General features: G+C 35.2%; 1 protein-coding gene across 1 annotated transcript in view; it reads right to left on the minus strand.

The window, feature by feature from the left end:
- Positions 1–3,019: 3,019 nt before the first annotated feature.
- The window catches only part of NEGR1 (neuronal growth regulator 1), a 901,553-nt gene continuing 883,231 nt past the window's right edge, over positions 3,020–21,341 (minus strand). The window contains exon 7 of the mRNA XM_036834093.1: positions 3,020–3,614. Coding sequence (XP_036689988.1) covers positions 3,490–3,614 — 125 coding nt within the window. The 3' untranslated portion in view covers positions 3,020–3,489. The remainder of the gene's footprint in view (positions 3,615–21,341) is intronic.

A 21,341-nucleotide genomic window follows, 5' to 3' on the forward strand; every position in this document is an offset into this window, starting at 1 on the left:
TAAATAGTTAAAAACCTGACCTCTTTTTAAATCATTTCTGAGTTTCAAAAAACAATTTTTATTGAAAAGATTAAATAGATAACTTTTGGCTGTGTCACAAAGCTAAGCACAATGGATAAATTAACAATTATGCAGTAAATTTGATCAATATAGATAATTGGCTTTGATAAATTTCTCAGAGTTTTCTGAGTTCACACACTGGGGTATTTATATATATATATATATATATATTGTCCTGAATTATCTGGTAATTTTCTCAGTTCTCCAGTCTACTTTCTAGATATAGCTTAAATGTTATGATGAAGCATTAATTTTTCAATTAAGTCTAAACTCCCCAAAAGTGGCTTTAAGTTTGACATTCTCTCTCTCAAAACTTTTAGTGTCACCCCATAACACAATACTGTAATTTGGGCAGTACTTTTTATTATATAATTGCTGCATAATAGGAACTTAATGGTGTAACAGGACTTATGTTTCAAATGGGATCATTGTAAAACATAATTACACCAGTTGCAGTTAAAAGAATGCAAATGTATTAAGTCAGCTACCCTAATATTCTGGTTCCTCCCTCCCTCCCTTCCTTTCTTCCTTTCTTTTTTTTTTTTGCTTCTCCCTTTACCTCTTTCCCTTTTCAGTCTTTTTCTTTTCTTTCTACTCTCCTTTCTCAACTGCTCTTTATTTTTCTTTTTTCTTTCTTTGAAAAAAATTCAGGGGCAACAAAAAGAGTCCCACAAATGAAACCCGTGGAAATATAATGCTGAAATGAATAGCTAGAAAAATTGTTATAGATCAAAAGATAAATCAGTTTCATAAAACTGCTATTTTGAAATTGCAACAATCTTGTACAATCAGGACTGATAAAATGGAATAATCAGACGTTTCATATGTCCATAAATGTAAAATCATCTACTTGAACATTATATGCAATACATTCACACAAAAAAGCAAATACTGTAGCCTTATTTGAACAATATTGAACTCATAAATACTCATGATTTCACTCTGTCCAGGGGCCTAACAACTAGGAATGCTGCTTGATACAGAAAAACATAGTGAATACCTCCTCTATTTAAAAAGTCACTCAAGGAATTCTCTTCTAACATAAAGGCAAATACATATAGCTACTGAGCTATGACTGTACTTCTGTCACATCCTATGGGAAAAACACCAGACTCCACAAATTCGGAATCATGACAACACTTTGAACTAATTATTTGGTTCATCCATAGTTTATACCTCAATTTACCTCACATTTACCCTACAAACCTTACAAAGAGGAGGTATTTTTAACTCTAGGAAAGCGATCACTGTATAATATGCATTCTTGATCTGTTTCTTTCTCCCAAACAATGGTACTGATGGTTAACACTTTTGTGGTAGCACCACTATTTCTAGTAAGTAGATTATTATGGAGTGTGCCACTTTAAAGCTGCAATACACACAAAAAATATTTTGTAGTTTACTCACCAATTCCACAAAGAATATTTTTAAAAAGCAAATCAATAATAATCAAAGTTAAAATGCCATATGTGTTTAAGAAAAACCCTTATATCAGTCAAAATAATGTAATAAATTATTACAGTGAGTAAATTTAATAGCATTATGCCATATTATTGCCATTTTGTGGAAATATTGTACGTTTATGCCTCCTCATTTAGGATTCACATTTCTAATTAAAACAGATTTGTGGTGTACTTTGGGACTAAATTTTACTTATATTTTACTTATATACATTTCTTTCAGGGCAAAATATTAGATATCTTAAATGTATAAAACCTCTGTGAAATATCTTGTTTCTAACTATACTAGTAGGTGTTTTGTAGTTATTATGACTTGCAAAAGGGAACTACTTGCAGAAATCTCTCTAGGTATAGTGAAATTGGTAACTTTATTAAACCTGTAAAATGGCTTTCAAGGCTATGGTCTTTCTTTAGTAAAGAGTAACACCAACAAACTATTCTTGTAATATAATACTTCTTAGAGTAACCGCATTTTCTTTCAAAAATGTAGTTTTCATTCTTTATGATAGAAATAATTTAATATCCATGATAAGTTAATAATTAGTAGATTTTAAGATATTCTTCATCACTGGTGGCTGGTCTTCATTTGAACACATCTTACATATATCATATAAGAAGAAATAAAGCATGGTAATTTTTTTTTTTTCTTTTTGGCCTTGTTTGTTTGAGCTGACATGGCTATAGAGAAAGATTTAACTGCAGAATTTGTTATTTCAGGGATTGATCTGCTGCATACCAGCATGGAATATTTGTTATAATATATTTTGGAGCTTTTGAAATACAATATGCATATCAAACTATCAACTGAGTGATGTTTTCAGATGGAAAATAGGCAAAATACTCCTATCCACAGGAACACTATATCTAGCATACCAACTTACCTGCCACAGAACCAAAAATTTTGAGTGCTTACCCACTCATGTAATATTAGGTAATTGGACTTTGTGTCCTTTCTGACAAACCATCTTAAAAATTTTGGCCTGGAACAGTGAAAGGAAAAGATGCTGTATTGCTAGGCAATCCTTTGGATGGACTGTGCTATCATTTTAAAGGGAATTATTTCCCAGAGTGGATCTAACATTTAGCTACAACTAAAGAAATCATATGGTAGATTTACCTGTACTATGTTAGTTAAATTGTTTTTCATCACAAAACTGAGTCATCGTGGGGCAAAATTCTCAAAATGCTACTGGTAATGAGGGAAGAGATTTTTACAGCTTGATAACTCCTTTGTTCTTTAGAGACAGGATATAGTTTAACTTTATCATTGTGGTTTACTTTTGCTTTCAAATTGTAGAATTTGGCAAAAACACTTTTATTAGTTGGAGATGAAGAGAAAATTATTATTTCATGAAGGCACACCCATGCTGAACTTACAGGAAAGAGAAGCAGAGCTGCACAGCCAGTTATATTACAAGGCTCATTCCTGAAACCTGAATATCATGCGAGCAGAAAAATCTAGATATGTTATATTTTGAAGAAATGATCTGAAGGCAGTATTATTTGCTTTTTTATCAAAAAAGAAAAAAATGCATCTTTGTAAATGTGGATTGACTCTTATTGAAACAGGGAAATGAATGCTTGTATTGCAGCCTTAAAGAATCACATATTCACTGCAATATTCGTTTTTTGTAAACTACAGCCTGCAACCTAGCAGACCATGACTGAATGCTTTTGAAAAGTTGTAGATTACAAACATGAAATCACAATTAATATCCTCTAAAAGTAATTTCAGAGCTTTCACGTCTTAAAAAAAGGACAATGTGTACTGCTTCACAAGGTAATGTAGCTAATCAAAAAAAGAGTAGAATTAAAGTATTTACATAATGAGCAATTCTACAGAAGGCGATCATCCCCATGTAAGCACTGCTGATTATATCCCACGCTGCTTTTAACAAACTGTACCAGATTGGATCCAGCCATCAGCACTTTCAGAGAATCCTTAAAAGCCTTTTATGGGTCTTTAAATTTATTGTAGAATGGCATTCTTCAGGTAGAATATGCTGGTGAAAGAGGACAGTGTCAACACAAGGTACCAGCAGGAGAAAAGAACGTCAGCGCTCCCGGTAATTCCATACTGGGCTGTACTTGGAGCTGGAAAGAAATGGAAAAGAATAAATCAAAATCTAATTTGTGTCTTTCAAGATCTTAACAATAATCAAAAGGCAGCTGGGTGTACTGGAGAGAACACTGGCATTGGGGTCAGACAGACTTAGGTTCACATCTGGTTCTGCTGTATGACAACATGTGGCCTATTCGACTAACCTCTCTGAGCTTCACTTTTCTCAAGGGCAAAATAGAAATAATATAATCCACCTGGCAAGGCTGCAGTGAGAATTGGAGATGAAGCACATGTAGCACATTGCACTGGGCTGGACGCACACTAAGTATTCAACAAATATCAGCTAACATTATTATTCCTCTTACATTCATTGTAAATATTTGCATTAGTGGACAATATTCATTTAGTATATATTTTATATTTTTATTGAGATATAATTGACTTATAACATTGTTTTAGTCTAAGGTGTACAACAGTGTTGATTTGATACATTTATATATTGCAATGTGATTACTACCATAACGGTAGCTAATACCTCTATCATGTCACATAATTATCATTTCTTTTCTGTGGTGGGAACAATTAAGATCTAGTCTCTTAGCAACTTTGAAGGTTATAATACAGTAATGTTGTCTATAATCACTATGCTGTGCATTAGCTTTCCAGAACTTATTTATCTACTGATTGTGTTTGTACACTTAAACAACAATCTCCCCAGTTTTCCCAGCTCCCAGCCTCTGGTAACCACTATTCTACTCTCTGTTTTTACAAGTTCTACTTTTTTTAGATTCCACATCTAAGTGATATCATACATATATACATGCATATCTTTTTGGATCTTTTTTATTGGCCAAATACTATACAAAATGCTGGAAAAACAAAGAGATTTTCTCTTCTAATATCTTTTCCAATCCTAGGAACATTAGAATTGCATGTGCAAACTGCAGTGACACAGAAAACTGTATTTAAATCTGCCTGGGCAAGGGAAGGATGATTTAACAGAGAGTTTTGCCAAAGGAGACCATCATTTGGGTAGGGAAAACACTATATTCAAAGGCATGAGGAAAGGAGAGAGCACGGCATGTATTCTAGGATCTATAAGTAGGTTAGTCTTGCTGGACTGTGAAGTTTGAGGCCTGGAGTGGAGAGAATTGAAATGGAACTGTAGGCAGATAGAATGACCTTGACTGTAATGGAAAAAAGTTTAGCTTTTTAGACTGAAGGAGATTTTGAAGAATTTGGAGCTGTTGAATTGTATGATTACATTCATACATTGGAAAGATCACAGTTTTATACATAGAGAAGCTCCTGTGGGTACTTGGCTAACAGTCACGTTGAATTTTCACTGAGAGGTTTCACCTAGAGATTCACCAAGCTTGGGATACTGTGGGAGTCCACTGAATGGATTCCACTTCGATTCACAGAGGACAGTTGCCTCTTTGAACGTGAATTATATTGTGTTACAGAAACTGTCACAGGCATGCTCAGCTTTGCTTGAGACTGATTTTCATTTACCATAAGAATAAGAATAGTAATAATAAAAAACTCCACCAACATACTTTTAACTACCTCTTCTTAATGAAACCTGGATTTCAAGCGCTGTTTCCTACTAGGAAATGAATAATGCAATTTAAAAAATACTGTTTCACCCCCAAACTCATAAATCCAGAAGCTGTTTTAGTCACACTGAGTTTGAATTACCAACAGTTAGTTTTTAATGGAACTTTCACCAATGACTATATTTTCACATTACAAGAAGAATAAATTGTGTTGTTTAGAACTCTAAGAAATTAAAGGAGATGAAAGATGCATTGGCCCCTGCCAGTGGGGAGTTTTCTTGACAGTACAATTGTTGATTCTATGTGAGTGAGATTCAAGGGCTGAGACTACTACTCTTTAGTAAACATGGAGTAAAATCAACTATTTGATGTTTTTATTTGCATCACAAATGAGTTTTAAACAAGGAGAAGATGATGAAGAAAATAAGTCTATTGTTGAACAGATAACTTTTCAAGTTTTGATAGGTAAGAAGTCTAATTTAAAACCACAAAACTCCTTAAATTATTTTCTCTTGTTCAGGACTTAGAACGATGTTTTATTTTTAATATAAACAAATATTTAATTGGTCTGTTACCTTCTCAGTGACAGCTATTTCAGAGTTATTTTTGCTGTATTTTTAAGAATCTTGAGTGCAATAAAACTGGTATAATAATACAGGACTAATAATAAGCAAAGCACATAAAATGATTTCATAAATAAGAAATAGATCTTAAAAGCCAAGCACACAAAGAAAAGATAACATTTTTATATCATGACAAATTAAATAGTACATTAAGTGGGTAGAGTATAAAAGACTCTCAAAACGCCTTACTCATCCTTTAAAATGCATTTTTGGGGCAATCTTTCCTGAATCCCCTCTCTTTCTCCAACAAGCTGAGCAGATTACCCTATTGTGTCATTAGCTCACAATATATATTCCTTTTTATACAACTATCATACTGCATTGCAAATATTTGTGTATCTATTTCTCTCACCAGACTGTAAACTCTCCTAGGTCATGTTTTATTTATCTTAGTGTTTCCAGACACAATGCCTGGCAAGTTCTGGTACATAGTGGCTATTCAAGAAATATCTGTTGAATGAACAATTCAATTAAATAAATAGGTCAGAGTTAAAAGGAGTATGTCTCTCCTACAAAACAGAATCTCTTCTGAAGCAAACCACTTGTCTATAAGCTAGAGAATCTACCATATGCTTTCTTTCATTCATTCAGCAAATATTTATTAAGCTAGGTACCAGGGACTGTACTAAGTACCGGAAATACAATATATAATAAGGTGGGTATGATCCTTTTGTTACTCAATTTCATATATCTCCATATATATTCCTTTTTATCATATACCTTAAATGCCATCTTTTTCTCCAATGTTCCTTTATCTTCTACTCAGCCTCCTATTGTTTTAGACATAACAAATATATATCATATTTAAAAATTAAATATTACTTTGTAATTAACAGTATATATTTTTTTCCATGGATGTCTCAAATGGATGTATTTTTTAGTTGTTTGTGAATGCAATACTTCCATTAGTCCTAAAATAAAGTAGGAGCCTGTTGCAGCATTGTTACTTGCAATTATTGAATATTATAGAAAATGTACTGTAAAGTAGCTATTGACAATTAGTAGGCCCCAAAATAAAGAGCAAAGTTAGTTAAGGGAATGTGAGGTCAGATATCTAATGCCAAGTCATATATCATGTATCATCTTTAAGTATACATCGAGCATCATTTTTTGGTCCTGGGAATTGAACACAAGCAAAGATAAATAAAACTCAATCATCTCCTCTCAGGAAAGTTTCATTCTAGTTGGAGATATAAATAAAAAGGCAAATATTGAACATTAGGATTTATATAATTACTATAAGGATAATGAATGAACACGGGAGGGCTCCCCAAGGACTCATGGCAGGTAAGTAGTCCAGGCAGCAGACACAGTAACAATTATTTTTTACAAAATGCAGTGATATACACATGTTAGTACATATATATATCTCACTTTAAAAAACTACAGCATAGTAGCCCACTGACTTAGGTATCTTATTATTATGTAATGTTTATCTCACTGACTGATATTTATTATGTGTTTTGGGGGGGACTTGTAAACTGAGTGATTTAGAATACAAGGCTAATGGTACTAAAGTTAGGGGTCTTAGTACTATTTGGGCCACTTAGATTTGCTTGGCATGTTAAATCCCAATCAGATATTTAAGAAATTATAGAAAATGTTAAGAAATTAAAGAAAATAACTGTTAGCTATTAGAAATTAGCTTTAAGACTCAATTCAAATATCATCTTTAAAAAGTGAAATGTCTTTAAAAAACCATATGACAAATTAATTTGGCATTATATTTAATATCATATTTACATATCTATCTTTCCCCATTAGACCAAGAATGTCTTCAAGCCAAGATTTATTATATGTATATTTTATCACTGGTACAGAACACAGAGTCTAGTACTTAGTAAGTGTTCAATTAAGTGTTTGTTGAATGATGATAAAGTTCACATCCATTTCCAATATTATCACCATAAACACATAAGGGGACACAATATCTTGACTTCTTTTTTCAGAAGAATACTTTCATGACCCATATTTTATTCTTTCTTCTCTCTCTACTTTTAGACTCATTCTTACCTTCTAAGACCTGTACAGAGTCAGAATACCTTCCTTCAGCATTTCAGCAGGACCAGGAAGAAAGATCATGAGGCAGATTATAGGGGAAGAGCATGCATCAAACTTTGTAGCATCATCCTCTTGCAGCAAAAGACAGGGAGTGTAGAGGAACCTGGGCCCCCACATATGGTCCTGAATTTGGAGACATCCAGCTATGTCTCTGGAATGGTCAGATCTGTTGTATGTTCCCTGCCATGTTTTTAGTTGCCTATGAATATCATACTGCTACTCATTCTAAGTAGTATTAGAAGGGAAAGGGCATGTGATCACAGGTGTAGTTGGGCTATAGTGAGGGTTTGGTTTCCTTCTGAGTGATATGAGAAGCCACAAGACAGTTTCATGCAGAGGAGGCTAGCTGACATTTTAAAATATGCTCTTGACTACTCTGTGGACAGTAGATTGTACTAGTGTAGGCAAGAGTAGAAGCCTACATTAGCCCCAACCTTCAGGGGTTTCCATTGCCTGTGGAGCGAAGCCAAAGTTGTGTGGCTCAGCATTCAGGGACATCTATTATCTCTTTCTAGTCAACTTATCCAGACTCATACACACTGTTAGCTCCAGTCACATGAGCCATTTTCTAAACACATAGAGTGTTTTCATTATTCCCTGTCATTTGCACATGCTATATCCTTAAGCCTAAAAGGCGTTACTTCCTATTCTCCTTCTCCACCTATCAAAGTCCTATTCCTCCTTAAAGATCTAAAATACCACCTCCTCCATGAGGCCCCCCCCAATTTCTCTAATAAGAATTGTTAGTCTCCTGCTTATACCTGATTTCATAAATATATCCTTTTTTACTTATAATAAATTATATATATGTATAATATATACATAGAAAGATATTTATATCTTTCTCTTCCACTGGGCTATAAGCATGTTGAAATTATGGAACATTCCTCCTTGTCATATGTGCATTTGTATCTTATATCAAATGTGTTTAACAGATGTATTTTGAATTGAATGTGGGAAAATATTCCTAAATATGATTTGTGTAATCCATGACCACTTTGATAAAATACCCCATTTCAACAGTTGTTCCTATGATTTCTTACTCTTAAGGCAAAGTGTGGAAGGAGGAAACTTCTGTTTCTTTCTTACTACCTGTTTAATTGTCTTTGGTTTTGAGGAGAAGAATGAAGAAAGGAGAAGACATTTAAACTGAGAAAGAAAGGAGAAAGAAAAGGGAAGGGAAAGGAGGAAGAAAACAAAAGGGTGAAGATTTAAAACTAAGAGAGAGAGAATGAGAATACCCAGCCCTTGAGCAATGTGTTAGATGCTTTCAAGTTTGCCATTTTTATTTAAGAGAAAGAAGGAATGAAATGGGGGTATGTCAGGGAGGCTACTTTGGTGTGGTTTACAGATCAGAATTTAAAACAAAGAACAGAAAAGGCTGGTTGTTATTCTTCCCACTTTCCTAGTAAAGCTAAAGGCACTCTAGTTTTAAAATATGATGTGCATAATACATGGACTGTAGATCCAGATTTGGTTCAAAGTCCAGCTCCACCTCTTTCTAAATAGACTAACCTAGGCACATTTCTTAGCTGTGCTTAGTTCAGCATCCTCATCTGCAAATGAGGATTGGTAGTATCTCAAATGTGATCATGAAGATTAAATGTGCTGATACATTTAAAGTACCCAGTACAATATTTAACACAAGATAAACACTCCCTCAAGTGTTACCTAAACGCTATTCATTTGCTCATTCATTTAGCAAATTTAGTGTGTGCTATGTGTGAGGCATTCTCTGAGTCACTGAGCCAAATAGAAATGGCTCCTGTCCCCATAGAGCTTTCTCTTTAGCTTGAGATGTTTTTCATGGAACAAGCCTATTTTACTTCATTCTTGATCTATACTTGGATAAATCAATGTTTCTTTGGTCTTACAAAGCTGTCCTCCATTTTATCTTACAAAAATATTTATTCTCTTCATTACCTTGGCTTCTTTCAGAGGACCTTAATTTAATGCCAATTACTGCTAGATAACTGGCCAGTTTCTTCTGGTTTGCAGGCTCTTTGAAAGCAAGGAGTATGACCTCTTCCATTTCTTCTTTTCCTCCGTCTCTTCCCAAGAGGAACAGTATGGTGCACGGCCTTGGGAGTGGTTTCAGGGCTGATCCAATGCCAAGTTTGGTTTCAGAGGGGCTCTCAGGCATGAAGGAGAAGTGTGTGGGCTATGTGTGGGGTCCAGACCTTTGGGATTTCTCCCCGTTGCCAACAGGAAGATCCAATCTGGGCTTTAATACATATCTTACATCTTGTCTAATTATGATTATCACTTCCAATTACTTACAGCTGCTGCATATTATTTTCAGTCTTGGCAGTTTTCCCTTGTATTGCTCCAGTTTTTATTTTTAGGCAAAAGCAAATGTAACTGTGAAATATTTAGTTTGGTATAATACCAATTACTTGCCTAGGCAATTTCCTTAAATGACTGAAGCTTTAACTAAACTAGCTTTGAGTCATATTTTTAAGATTCTTGTTGCAATCTTAGGTAGAGTTATTTAGGTACATTAACTTTGCTTCCATAAGAAAAACCTGTCCTCAACTTACATTTTACTAAGGAAGCTTATACCTTAATGGGAAGTGAACTATTTACACCTAAATTAGATTTCAAATAAAAGAAAGTGATTAACGTGGATTCAAAATAGAGTGTATATTAGTCTACTGAGAAATTATGCACCATGGATTCAATCCAAAACACAGTGCAACTCTGTTTCATTACATACTGTGGGAGGAGTTTGCTTGAAAGATAGTTTAATCCTCTCTTTAGCAATGTCCACCCCTTAACACCATCAGCTGGTGTCAGGGATAACACATCAGAGGCTCAGATCACACCCAGATTTTTTGCATCCTTTAATTCTGCCTAAATACTGGGTGGAGATTAGGGGAGGAGAGGAGCACCAGGATGGGATATGCTTTACAACTGCATGTACAACTTTTGATTATGGCGTCTGGATGAATCATGCAAGCCTTAGCACAGGTGACATCATCTTATTATTCTTTTCTGTGCTATTTCTTGTGCAATAAAATGGTCCATGCCCTAAGATGGGATGTACTGCATTAAAGACACAGCACAAACCATGTCTTCTCAGGAACCATCCCACACCTATGGAACAGTGATTTCCGGGGGGGAGGGTTTTGTTTGTGTCATTACTGCATGTTCCTATACTATTGACCCTCCAAGATCTTCTTCCTCCCCTAGGCTTGGAATTGAGGAATGCCTGAGTAGCATAGCTGTCATGTGGTAGGGCTACCAATGTACAGATTTTCAGTTGTTTTTACTCAACACACCTTTATTGTGCCATACATTGTTTCCTGAAATACAGAGAAATAAACATAGTATAGTCCACTTTTCAAGCAGCTCTCAGTCCTTCAGAGTAAGGCTTAATTTGTGAGCCTCTACCACAGCTAGCTCCACTCGTATTTAAGGAAAGACTTGGATAGCTGGCTTCGAATTCCTGCCAGTCTTCTTTTTTATTTTTTTTAGAAGGAATCAGGCTAACAAGTGCACATTAGTGCACTTTTCGCAAATTAGAAGCCTAAGTTTATAGAAAATCTGTATTTAGATACTTATCCTAACATTTTAGATTTTTACTTTTTCATTGGGTCAAAAACTGAATGCCGATCTTCAGAAAGTTCTGACATTTTTTACAAACTGATCCTTCACAAGCATAAAAATGTACAATAATTTTCACAAAAAGTGTCTCCATTTTGTGTTATAAACAACGAGCAGAATGGCTAGAGAAATCACACCATTCCTTTCTCTTTCTGACTCATGGAATTTCCCTGCCAGCTTGTTCTTAGTAACTACTAAGGTATTTCTCTGGCAAACCACCATCCTTGAATCCTTTTCTACTTGCTAAATAGCCATTTTGCCAAAGTTCATGGTATACAATCCTATTTACTCAGCATAAACTACATTAGGAATTTTAAACATATGTTTGTCTGTGTTATTACCTATATTCCGAAATCTTCCTATTTGTAGATAAATACTTTTTTTCTGCAAATAACCAGATGAAACTCTCCAAGACTATTACCTCTAATTTGAGTGAAAGAGAATAAGTAAGCAATCACCCAAACGGAAAGAAATTCTGCTGCCTTTTTTTCTGTCCTTCATAATCATTGAAAAAAAATTTCGGTCTGTATTATTCATCAGTATCTTCTAAATGTGTTAGATATTTTTATTTTTTGCGAGTCAGAAGTGATGTACGTGAATCTATAGTAGCGCTGTTTTGAAGTGTGTTGGCAACAGAGGTAATTTTGTATAACCCGAAATGGTTCTTTGAACTCTGGCAAAGTCCAGTTTTTCATTCCAGGTTGGTTTGCAAATGGGTTCTTTGTAAGTGTCATTACATATTTTGTGTGTATGTGTGTGGGAGTGTGTATATGTGTTTTAAAAGCTGCCTTTGTTGTGTGAAATATATACACAAACATACAATACAAATTGCCTTGACTATATAGATTTTAGTTTGGCCCTTTAAGGCATCATCTAGCTGAAGAAAGAAGGTTTTACAGAAATAAAAATAGAAACCCAGCTGTGTTCTTAAGGTCACTAATAGTCACTGCCATTAGCTGTATCATCACTGACATTGCTAGTGTGGTAAAAATGGGTGAAATTGCAAACTGGTAAACATTTTTGCAAGTTGAAGGAGTTTGTAAGATTATATATGTGTGGCTATGTGGGTGTGAAATTATTTAAGTTTTTATATAAGTGTTTACACTTGAAGCTTTAATGATCAAATTATCTTGTTTACTAAATTTTATTCTTTTTATCTTTTGCGTTAGGAAGGTTACCCCAAACCAGCTTCTTTTCTGTTATTCTGTAACATTGTTCTTTCAGCATTAAGGATAAAGAATTTCATAGGTTTAGATTATTTTTTTCCATTTTTTGGAATATTCCATTTACCTTCCAATTTTTTTCTTAGCTTTTCAAATGCAATAAAGACCAGTGATTACCTGGCTCTGTAGTTCTGATTTACTTAAATTGTTCCACTTGTTATGCTCCAGATTCCTTCTCAGTTATTCTCAATGATTCTCTAATCATTGCCATTATATTCTGGCTATTTAAAACACCTTAATAAAATCCAGATGCCTTTGTATGGAATTCAAAACCCTCTTTAAACTTTCCCAAAGTTACCTTTCCAGTCCTATTGCTGGCTGCTCTCGGACACAGCAGGCACACTAGGCAGGAAGGCTCTCCATTCTCAGGGCACGCCCAGGCCTTTGCTGTATTTGCAGATTTGCTCACACTCTGCCTTCATCTGGGATGGGCTTCTGCATCGCTACATGTTGGAATAGTACCCATCTTTCAATGCTCATCTCAAATGCAACCTGCTCACAAAGGTAGAACCTGTCAGAACTCTAAGGGATACTGGGGATCATTTAGTGCAAACCTTCACTTTGTAGATGAGGAGATGAGGCTGGTAGAGATTGAATGATGTGCTTCAGTCAGAGGCAAAAATAAGACTAGAACTCAAGTATGCTGAATCTCTATGCTTCTACTCCTATGTGGTATTATTGAATTACTGAATTACCACCTAACTCTAGTTGGAATTCATCTGCCAGTTCCTCTTTTGTCCCATAGCCATTTACTTTTACTTATACTTTATCACTCTGGTGTTCATCTCCTTCAATAGAGTCTAAGTTTCTTGAAAACAATGGTGATATTTAATTTACTTTTGTATCACTCACAGGATTTAATCAAGTGATTGGCACTGTCAAAATATTTATTATAGAGAACTATTTTAACTTCTGCAGTTTAATGAGGTTTTATTATAAAGCTCAAGAAAAAGAAAGGAGCACTATAGGGAAGGTAATATCATCAATCAATAATTCAGGATTTGGAAACATTGACTACCGTTGCAAAGGAAGGTCGGTTCTAGTTTAGAGAAAAGAAGAAAATTGTATTCTTTGATGTCTCTGAAGACATCATACCATAAACATACAGAGTTAAATACACACACACACACACACACACACACACACACACACCCTCCAAGAGAACTGTTAAAGAATCCCTCTTGTCTGTGACTTCTACTTGAATTTGTTAGTTATGGATGGAGACTATATTTATAACAATCAAGCACACCATGTACTAGCTTAGCCCCTCTGTGCCTCAGTTTTCTCCAGCTGAACAAAGGGGATAAAAGTATCTTCCTCATAGTGTTGTTGTGATAGGTAAATGAGCCAACTAGGTAAAGTGCTGAATACAGTGCTAATTTAAGTGTTCATTAAATGGTAGCTTTTAAGATACATTAGTACTTATACAAGACATACCAACGGAAGCCCCTACCTTGGTCCAAGAAGAAATATCCAAGTTGTTGGAATAAAGTCTGGTGTGCCTCAAAGTCCTATACATTTGAAACAGTAACAACCACACCAACAATATGCTCCATTTAAAGCACAGCTCTAAAGGTACAGATCAGAAAATTCACTCATTAAACAAATAATACTTGATTACCTATTCATACTTATTGAGCACTTCTATGCTCATTGCACTGTTCTGTGTGCTGGGGTACAGTCTTCGTATATTGGTATAATTCCTCACGGTCCTCTAAGTAGATCACAATACTCTGAACACACTCTACCCTTTACCCCGCTGGGCTGCAATCCTTGTTTCTTCTACTTGGCATCACCCTCTTCCACTTCCTCCCAATTTTCCAGCCTCTGTATGAAATAATTTTTCTTCTCCTTAAGAACCTAGTTCCAGGGTTACCTCTGTGATAACTTCTTTGACCCTTTAACCATTACTTCTTCCTCCCTTGAGACCCCTTTGCATTTCAAACTCCTCTCTCCTGACCTTGCTCACAGACTTGCCACCTCACCTAGACTGAGTTCCTAAAGGGCAGGGATCATGTTTTGTTCATCTTTCTTTGCTTCTCTTTTTCTCTTCCCCAGAGGCTAACATAATGACTGCTCTTAATAAGGGCTTCATAAATAACTGTTCTATCTTCATGAGATAAATTCGCAAAGTATGTTTCACTCACCTTTTGTGTCTTGCCTTACATTGTCTCATTACCTTTTTGTTTTAGCTGGTGCTATGACCACCAGCTGTGTGCAGGGCAAACAATTCTGAGATATGTTCCACCTGGCTTCTCAGAGGATCCCCAGTAGGATGGAGCCCAGTGACCCACAGCAGGGACCAGCTCAGTAACACATTCTTGGACTGGCATTCCCTCCTTCCCTGTTTAACTTGTTCCAATCTCCCACCACTCTTTCTTGAAATTCCTTTCCACAGTAATCACTTATAAGTGAGCTGCTCATTTCGGCAGGACCCAGACAAAGATAACACTCTTCTATGAAGAAGAGAAGAGTAGTAGGTTATTAATACTGTGCAATTTCACATTCCCCCACAGAGCATGGTGCTTTGCACATAATAGGTGTGCAATAAATTAATTTTGGATAAATAAGTCAATTGAAAGTCAACAATTATCCTATCTCTTTGCTTCCAGTTTTCTTGGCTCATGGTAATTCAGTTGCATCACTTTTTTGAGGTTGGCATTAATTATCTTATTAGGCACATACCCTTAATAATGAAAAAGGGGCCTTAAAATCTTAATTAAATCTGATATTTTTTTCCTCATAGATTTTATCCCAGGAATATTATCCACTGTTTTATGCTATCATCATTTTGGTTTCTGCTACAACAGCAACATTGCCTAATGAAAGTTCTGTCTCCTATTGTATTTCTTAAATATTTTAAAGCACTCATGGTCCTTATATTTTTATTATGATTTCAGCTATAAAATACTCCTCTCCCTACAACATCAAAATGCTCTCTTCTCGAGCCTCCAGCTTGCCTTACATTTTCTACCTAAAGTGATCCAACTTCTAAAATGGGAAAATGGTATATACAACTGCTATGAAAGGAACCTGGGGACATGCACACAAAAATCACATGCTAGGGAATTCTAGTCCAAAGGACAGTCCAGCAAAGGATGAAAAGCAAAAAGATGACTGCATTTGCATAGTGACTCTAGCAATGAACATATTCTGCAATCTGGATTCATGTTTAAAGTATGATCAGTAATTTTCTTTCTGGAAAATAAAGACAATATGCCGCTCATAACTTTTCTGGACACTAATCAAGATATTTAAAAAAGAAGGGTAGGAATTTTTTCAACTATTACATCAGAACACCTCACCTCTGCCTCACTTTTATAGATATTGCAAATTTGGCCACTTACATTACTTTTTGAAAGAGTTTTTGACTGAAACTTAAATAAGGCTTCCTGGGACTACATTGATAAGTTATTCAGTCTATCAGCTGATAAGTTTATATCCACAGTTCCTTTGATCACAAAACACTAGGAGAAGCCTTGTCATTTCTTAAGACAAAGACTTGACTTTATTGAGATTTCTCTACTTTAGCAGTATTTTCAATTATCCTTAACCTAAATATATGCACTTGAACCTCAAACTGGAAAATTAATCTTAGATAAGTCAGAAAATGAATAACTTAGGAATAACTGACTTTATAACAGTAATCACATTACTTATTCAACAAATGCCTACTGAGCACCTTCTTTGTGACAGTCATTGTGCTCAGGGTTGAATACACAAGGATAAACAGGACCTCATCTGGGCTTTGAGGAACTTACAGTCAAGTAGAAAGAAAACATTCTACTCTAGAAGAAAAGGGATGATTTTCACCAAATCAAATATTATTAGAGTTCTAGGGTTAAAGGAACTTTGAGACTCTATTAGCCTTTGTCAAACTATAATCAAATCAGAAATCTAGTTAGAGAAAGACACTTTAGGGTTATGCCATTTTAAAGCCAGAAGAATCTGAGGCCTAGAGAGGAAAGAGCTACATAGAGAATTAATGCAAGTCTCTAGACTTTGAGTTTGGTGTCCTTTCCAGAACACTGCACTGCCCACATTAATTTATTTAGTATCTTGTTTCAGGTTATTATAGCTCTCACTTGCTTTTTAATATTGAATGTATCAAATACAACCTTAAAATGTTTCTAAATAGAAAGTGATAAAAATAATTTTATAGTCTAGTAAACTATACAACAGTGACACATCACTTTAGTCATGTCAATCAATAAGATACCAAATGAGTTTCTTCTATATACACGCTAACCGTGATACAATTATTTTGAAATATCAAATGATTGAAATAATTTCTAAGATCTGTAGTCAATGTATGTTTTATTTGCATCTCTCATTATGTGCTCAACTTGGACTTTTTTCATCCATCCAGCATATGAACCTCATAATATTTCTTTTCTTTTTTCTTTTGCCTTGAATTAACACATTTTATTGGCAAAAATGAATCACTTGACCACACGTAACTTCAAAGTGGGTGGAGAAGTGCAATCCTCCCAAGTTCTCAGAAGAAGGATAATCAAAATATTTGTTTGATAGCCCTAATGATTACAACAATGAACCCTTATGGTCAACAAATATTTGGTTCACTCTTCTTGTCACATGCAAAACATTCTTGCTCTTCCTGTGAGCAGTTATTAGTCAAAAGAGATAGTTGCTCCATGCATCTTCTCCCCCACCCCAGTTTTATTGAGAAATAATTGATGTACATCACTGTATATGTTTAAGGTGTACAGCATGATGGTTTGATTTACATATATTGTAAAATGATTATCACAATAGATTCAGCTAACATCCATCTTCTCATATAGATACAATTAAAAGAAAAACAGGAAGAAAAGAATAAAAACCCTTCTCCTTGTAAGGAGAATTCTTAGGATTGCCTCTCTCAACAACTTTCACATATATCATACAGCAGTGTTAGCTATAGTCATCATGTTGTACGTTACATCCCTAGTACTTATTTATCTTATAACTAACCACCTTTCTCCAGTTCCTCTTCTACCCACCCTCTGCCTCTGATAACCATAAGAGTCTGATCTCTTTTTCTATGAGTTTATTTTTTTTCTTCTTTTTTCCTTTTCTTTTCTTCTTTTTTTTTTTTTGGTAGATTCCATATATAAGTGAGATCATACAGTATTTGTCTTCCTCTGACTTATTTCACTTAGCATAACACCTTCCAGGTCCAACTATCTTGTCACAAATGACAAGATTTACTCAGTTTTAAAGTTTGAATAAATTCCATTGTATGTATATATACCACAACTTCTTTATTTGTTCATCCATTGATGGACACTTAGGTTGTCTCCACGTCTTGGCTATTGTAAACGATGCTGCTGTGAACATGGGAATGTAGATATCTTTCTGAGTTAGTGTTCTCATTATCTTTGAATATATTCCCAGAAGTGGAATTGGTGGGTCATAAGGTCATTTTTTAAAATATTTTGAGGATCCTCCAAAGTATTTTCCACAGTGACTGTACCAATTTACAATCCCACTAACAGTGTACAAGGGTTCCCTTTTCACCACATCCATGCCAGCATTTGTTATCTCTTATCTTTTTGATGATGGTCTAACAGGTGTAAGGTGATTATCATTGTGGTTTAAAATTGCATTTCCCTAATGACTGGTGATGTTGAGCATCTTCTCATGTATCTTTTGGCCTCTCAAATATCTTCTTTGGAGAAGTGTCTATTCAGGTCCTTTGCTCATTTTTAAAGTGGGTTACTTATTTATTTATAACTTTTAAACTAGAGTTGTGAGGTATGTACCACTCTTACCATATTGCAGAATCTAACTATGACTATATATTTACCATTACCAGTGAGATTTATGCTACCTTTTTGTGTTTTTATGGTGTTAATTAACATTCTTTTACTTCCACTCAGAGAACTCCCTTTAGCATTTCTTGTAAAGCAGGGCCAGTGGTAATAAACTCCCTCAGCTTTTGTTGATTCGGAAAAGTCTCTATCCCTCCTTCATTTCTGAAGGGCAGCTTCACCAGGTATAGAATTCTTGGTTGACAGTTATTTTCTTTCAATATTTTGAATATGTCATCCCATTCTCTCCTTGTCTGAAAGGTTTCTGTTGAGATATCTGCCAATAATCTTATGGAGATTCCCTTGTATATAATTTCTCTCTTTTCTCTTACTGCTCTTAAAAGTCTTTCATTGTCTTTGACTTATGAAAATTTAATTATAATATATCTCAGTGTAGCTCTATTTGGCTTCAATCTATTTGGGATCTTTTGGGACTCACTGATCTGGAGAGCCTGATGGATCTGGGTCCATTTCTCTTTCCAGCTTTCGGAAGTTTTCAGCCATTATCGCTTTATACTATGTCCCTTTCTCGATTTCCCATAATGTGAATATTGTTTCTTTTCATTGTGTCTCATAATTCCTGTAGGCTTCCTTCACTATTTATTTTTTTCATTCTTTTTTCTTTCTGCTCCTTTGGTTAATTTCTAATGTCCTGTCCTCTGTTGCTGATTCTTTCCTGTGCATGGCTGTGTCTACTTTTGAAACTCTCTATTGAATTCTCAGTTCAGCTATTGTATTTTTCAACTCTGAGATACCTGTTTTTGTTTGTTTATTTTGATGGCTGCTATTTCCTTGTCAAACTTATCATTTTGTTCCTGTATTGTTTTCCTAATTTTGTTTTGTTGTCTGTCTGTGTTTTCTTATAGTTCACTAAACTTCCTTAAGAGGATTATTCTGAATTCTTTGACAGTTCATAGATCTACATTTATCTAGGGTAACTTATTGGAGCTTTATTAGCTTCCTTTGGTGTTGTCATATTTACCGGATTTTCCATGATCCTTGATTCCTTACATGAGTATCTGTGCATTTGAGTAATGGGGTACTCTTCATACTTTACAGGTTTGCTTTGGCAGAGACAGTTTTTCACCAGTTAGCTCAGTTTGGGTTTATGGGTGTGTTTGCTGGTAAATGTCTTTGAGCAGGTAGGTTCTGCTATTCGGGCCTATTTTGGGCAAGACACTCTTTGAGCTTTGAGGATTGGGATTGGGGAGCACGTGAGCATGCCAGTGGCTGAGAACAGATGGATAGGACTGCTGGTTTGATCTCCTACCCAAGAGAGGCTATAGGATGGGCTCTGAAGTTGCCTGAATTCTCTGGTCAAGCTTACTAGATGGTCAGGACTGGGTACTCTATTTAGTAATAGATGGGATTATGAATTAGCTTTCCTGTCCTGGCCTATACAACTTGTTGTTTGGGGGCCTGAATCAGGCCTGAGTATGCACTGAATTCCCTGGGCAGATAAGACCACCTGTTTTGCTCTACACATAGGGGAAGCCATGGGCTGTGCTCTCTGTTCAAGTGCCACTGTGCATAGGACTATTGGATGTGCTCTGCAGCTTCCTGTATGCTCTGGTTAGGTTCCCTGGTCAGGCAGGTTAAAAGCTGTCTTCAGTGATGAGCAGGGTTATAAATTAGATTTCCTGCCCAGGCTCAGCCAGAAAAGCAGTTCTAAAAACCTGTAAGCTCTTTGTTGTCTTAGCTCAAGCTGACCCACACCCCAAGTCCCCTGGCTGGACAGGGCCACTGGCTTTGCTCTGCAAACTGTTGGCTCTGCCTGCCATTCTCTTGGCTTGAACACTGCTGGTCCACACAGCTTTCAGATGTTTTCATCAACCCTTCTGGTCAGACACGGCCTAAGACACAGTGAGTGGGGCTATGGCTAGATTGTGTCTTGATTCATCACATTCTCAAAGGTACACATAAATTCAGAAAATTATTTAGAACATCTCTGCATAAAATGCAGGGTTTTGGTTTTTTTCTTCAAGTGAAGGACAAGCTTCAGTTTCTTATTCATGCTTGGGGTCAGGACATGAAAACTTGAAAAATGGAAAAGGGGTTAAAGGAACCATAGATTATTAGAGAGCAAAGCTTAATTTAAAGACAATTAATGTGTTAATTTGGTTTTATTGCAATAACATTTCTCCACCTTCCTAGTATACCGATAGCTAAGAGTAATTGCTAAAGAAATCAGAAAGCCGCTTTAAAAATACGTGTTCTAATATACATTTTCCATTTCACACTAAATTTAATTATGATCACAATTAATAAGAAAATTTAACATCATCCTAGTGGTCAAAATGATTTCTAAATTTCCATGTAAGTTTATGTGTAGGATTTAAGGAAAGCAACCATAATGTCATTTCTTTCCTGTGTATACTTAGAAACATGTCTTATAATAAGGTTTGGGCTACATAATTGCACTTGGGTGTACTTTTATTAATCTTACAATTAGAAAAGACAGATGATTATTTTCTCCTTTCACCAAAAAGGGAAAAGATATTAAATGTTAATATCTCATTGTTACACTTTTTTTTCCCTGAAGATAAAGGGAAATAAAAAGAATGCAATAAGCACTGTGCATGTTCCTACTAATCTTACCAGAATCTCCTCCTATATTAAACTATTCTTGTCTATCCTATTTAAACTATTCTTCTGATATTCTTCACATATGACCAAGATTATCCTTTACTAAGTTTAACATTATGGCAGCTACCAGCTTATGAAGAGTAATAGAGCAGCTTTTTCCACATGTGTGAATCAGAAGCAAGAAACTCACCAATAATACAAATAGAGTTTTTCATTAAGCAGCATGCCTGTTTATTACAGAGCAACAATAATAAATTTTTTGGATTTCAATTTAACATTGAAAACAAA

This window comes from Balaenoptera musculus, chromosome 1 (genome assembly GCF_009873245.2).
Source record: "Balaenoptera musculus isolate JJ_BM4_2016_0621 chromosome 1, mBalMus1.pri.v3, whole genome shotgun sequence".
In the NCBI taxonomy this organism is placed as follows: domain Eukaryota; kingdom Metazoa; phylum Chordata; class Mammalia; order Artiodactyla; family Balaenopteridae; genus Balaenoptera; species Balaenoptera musculus.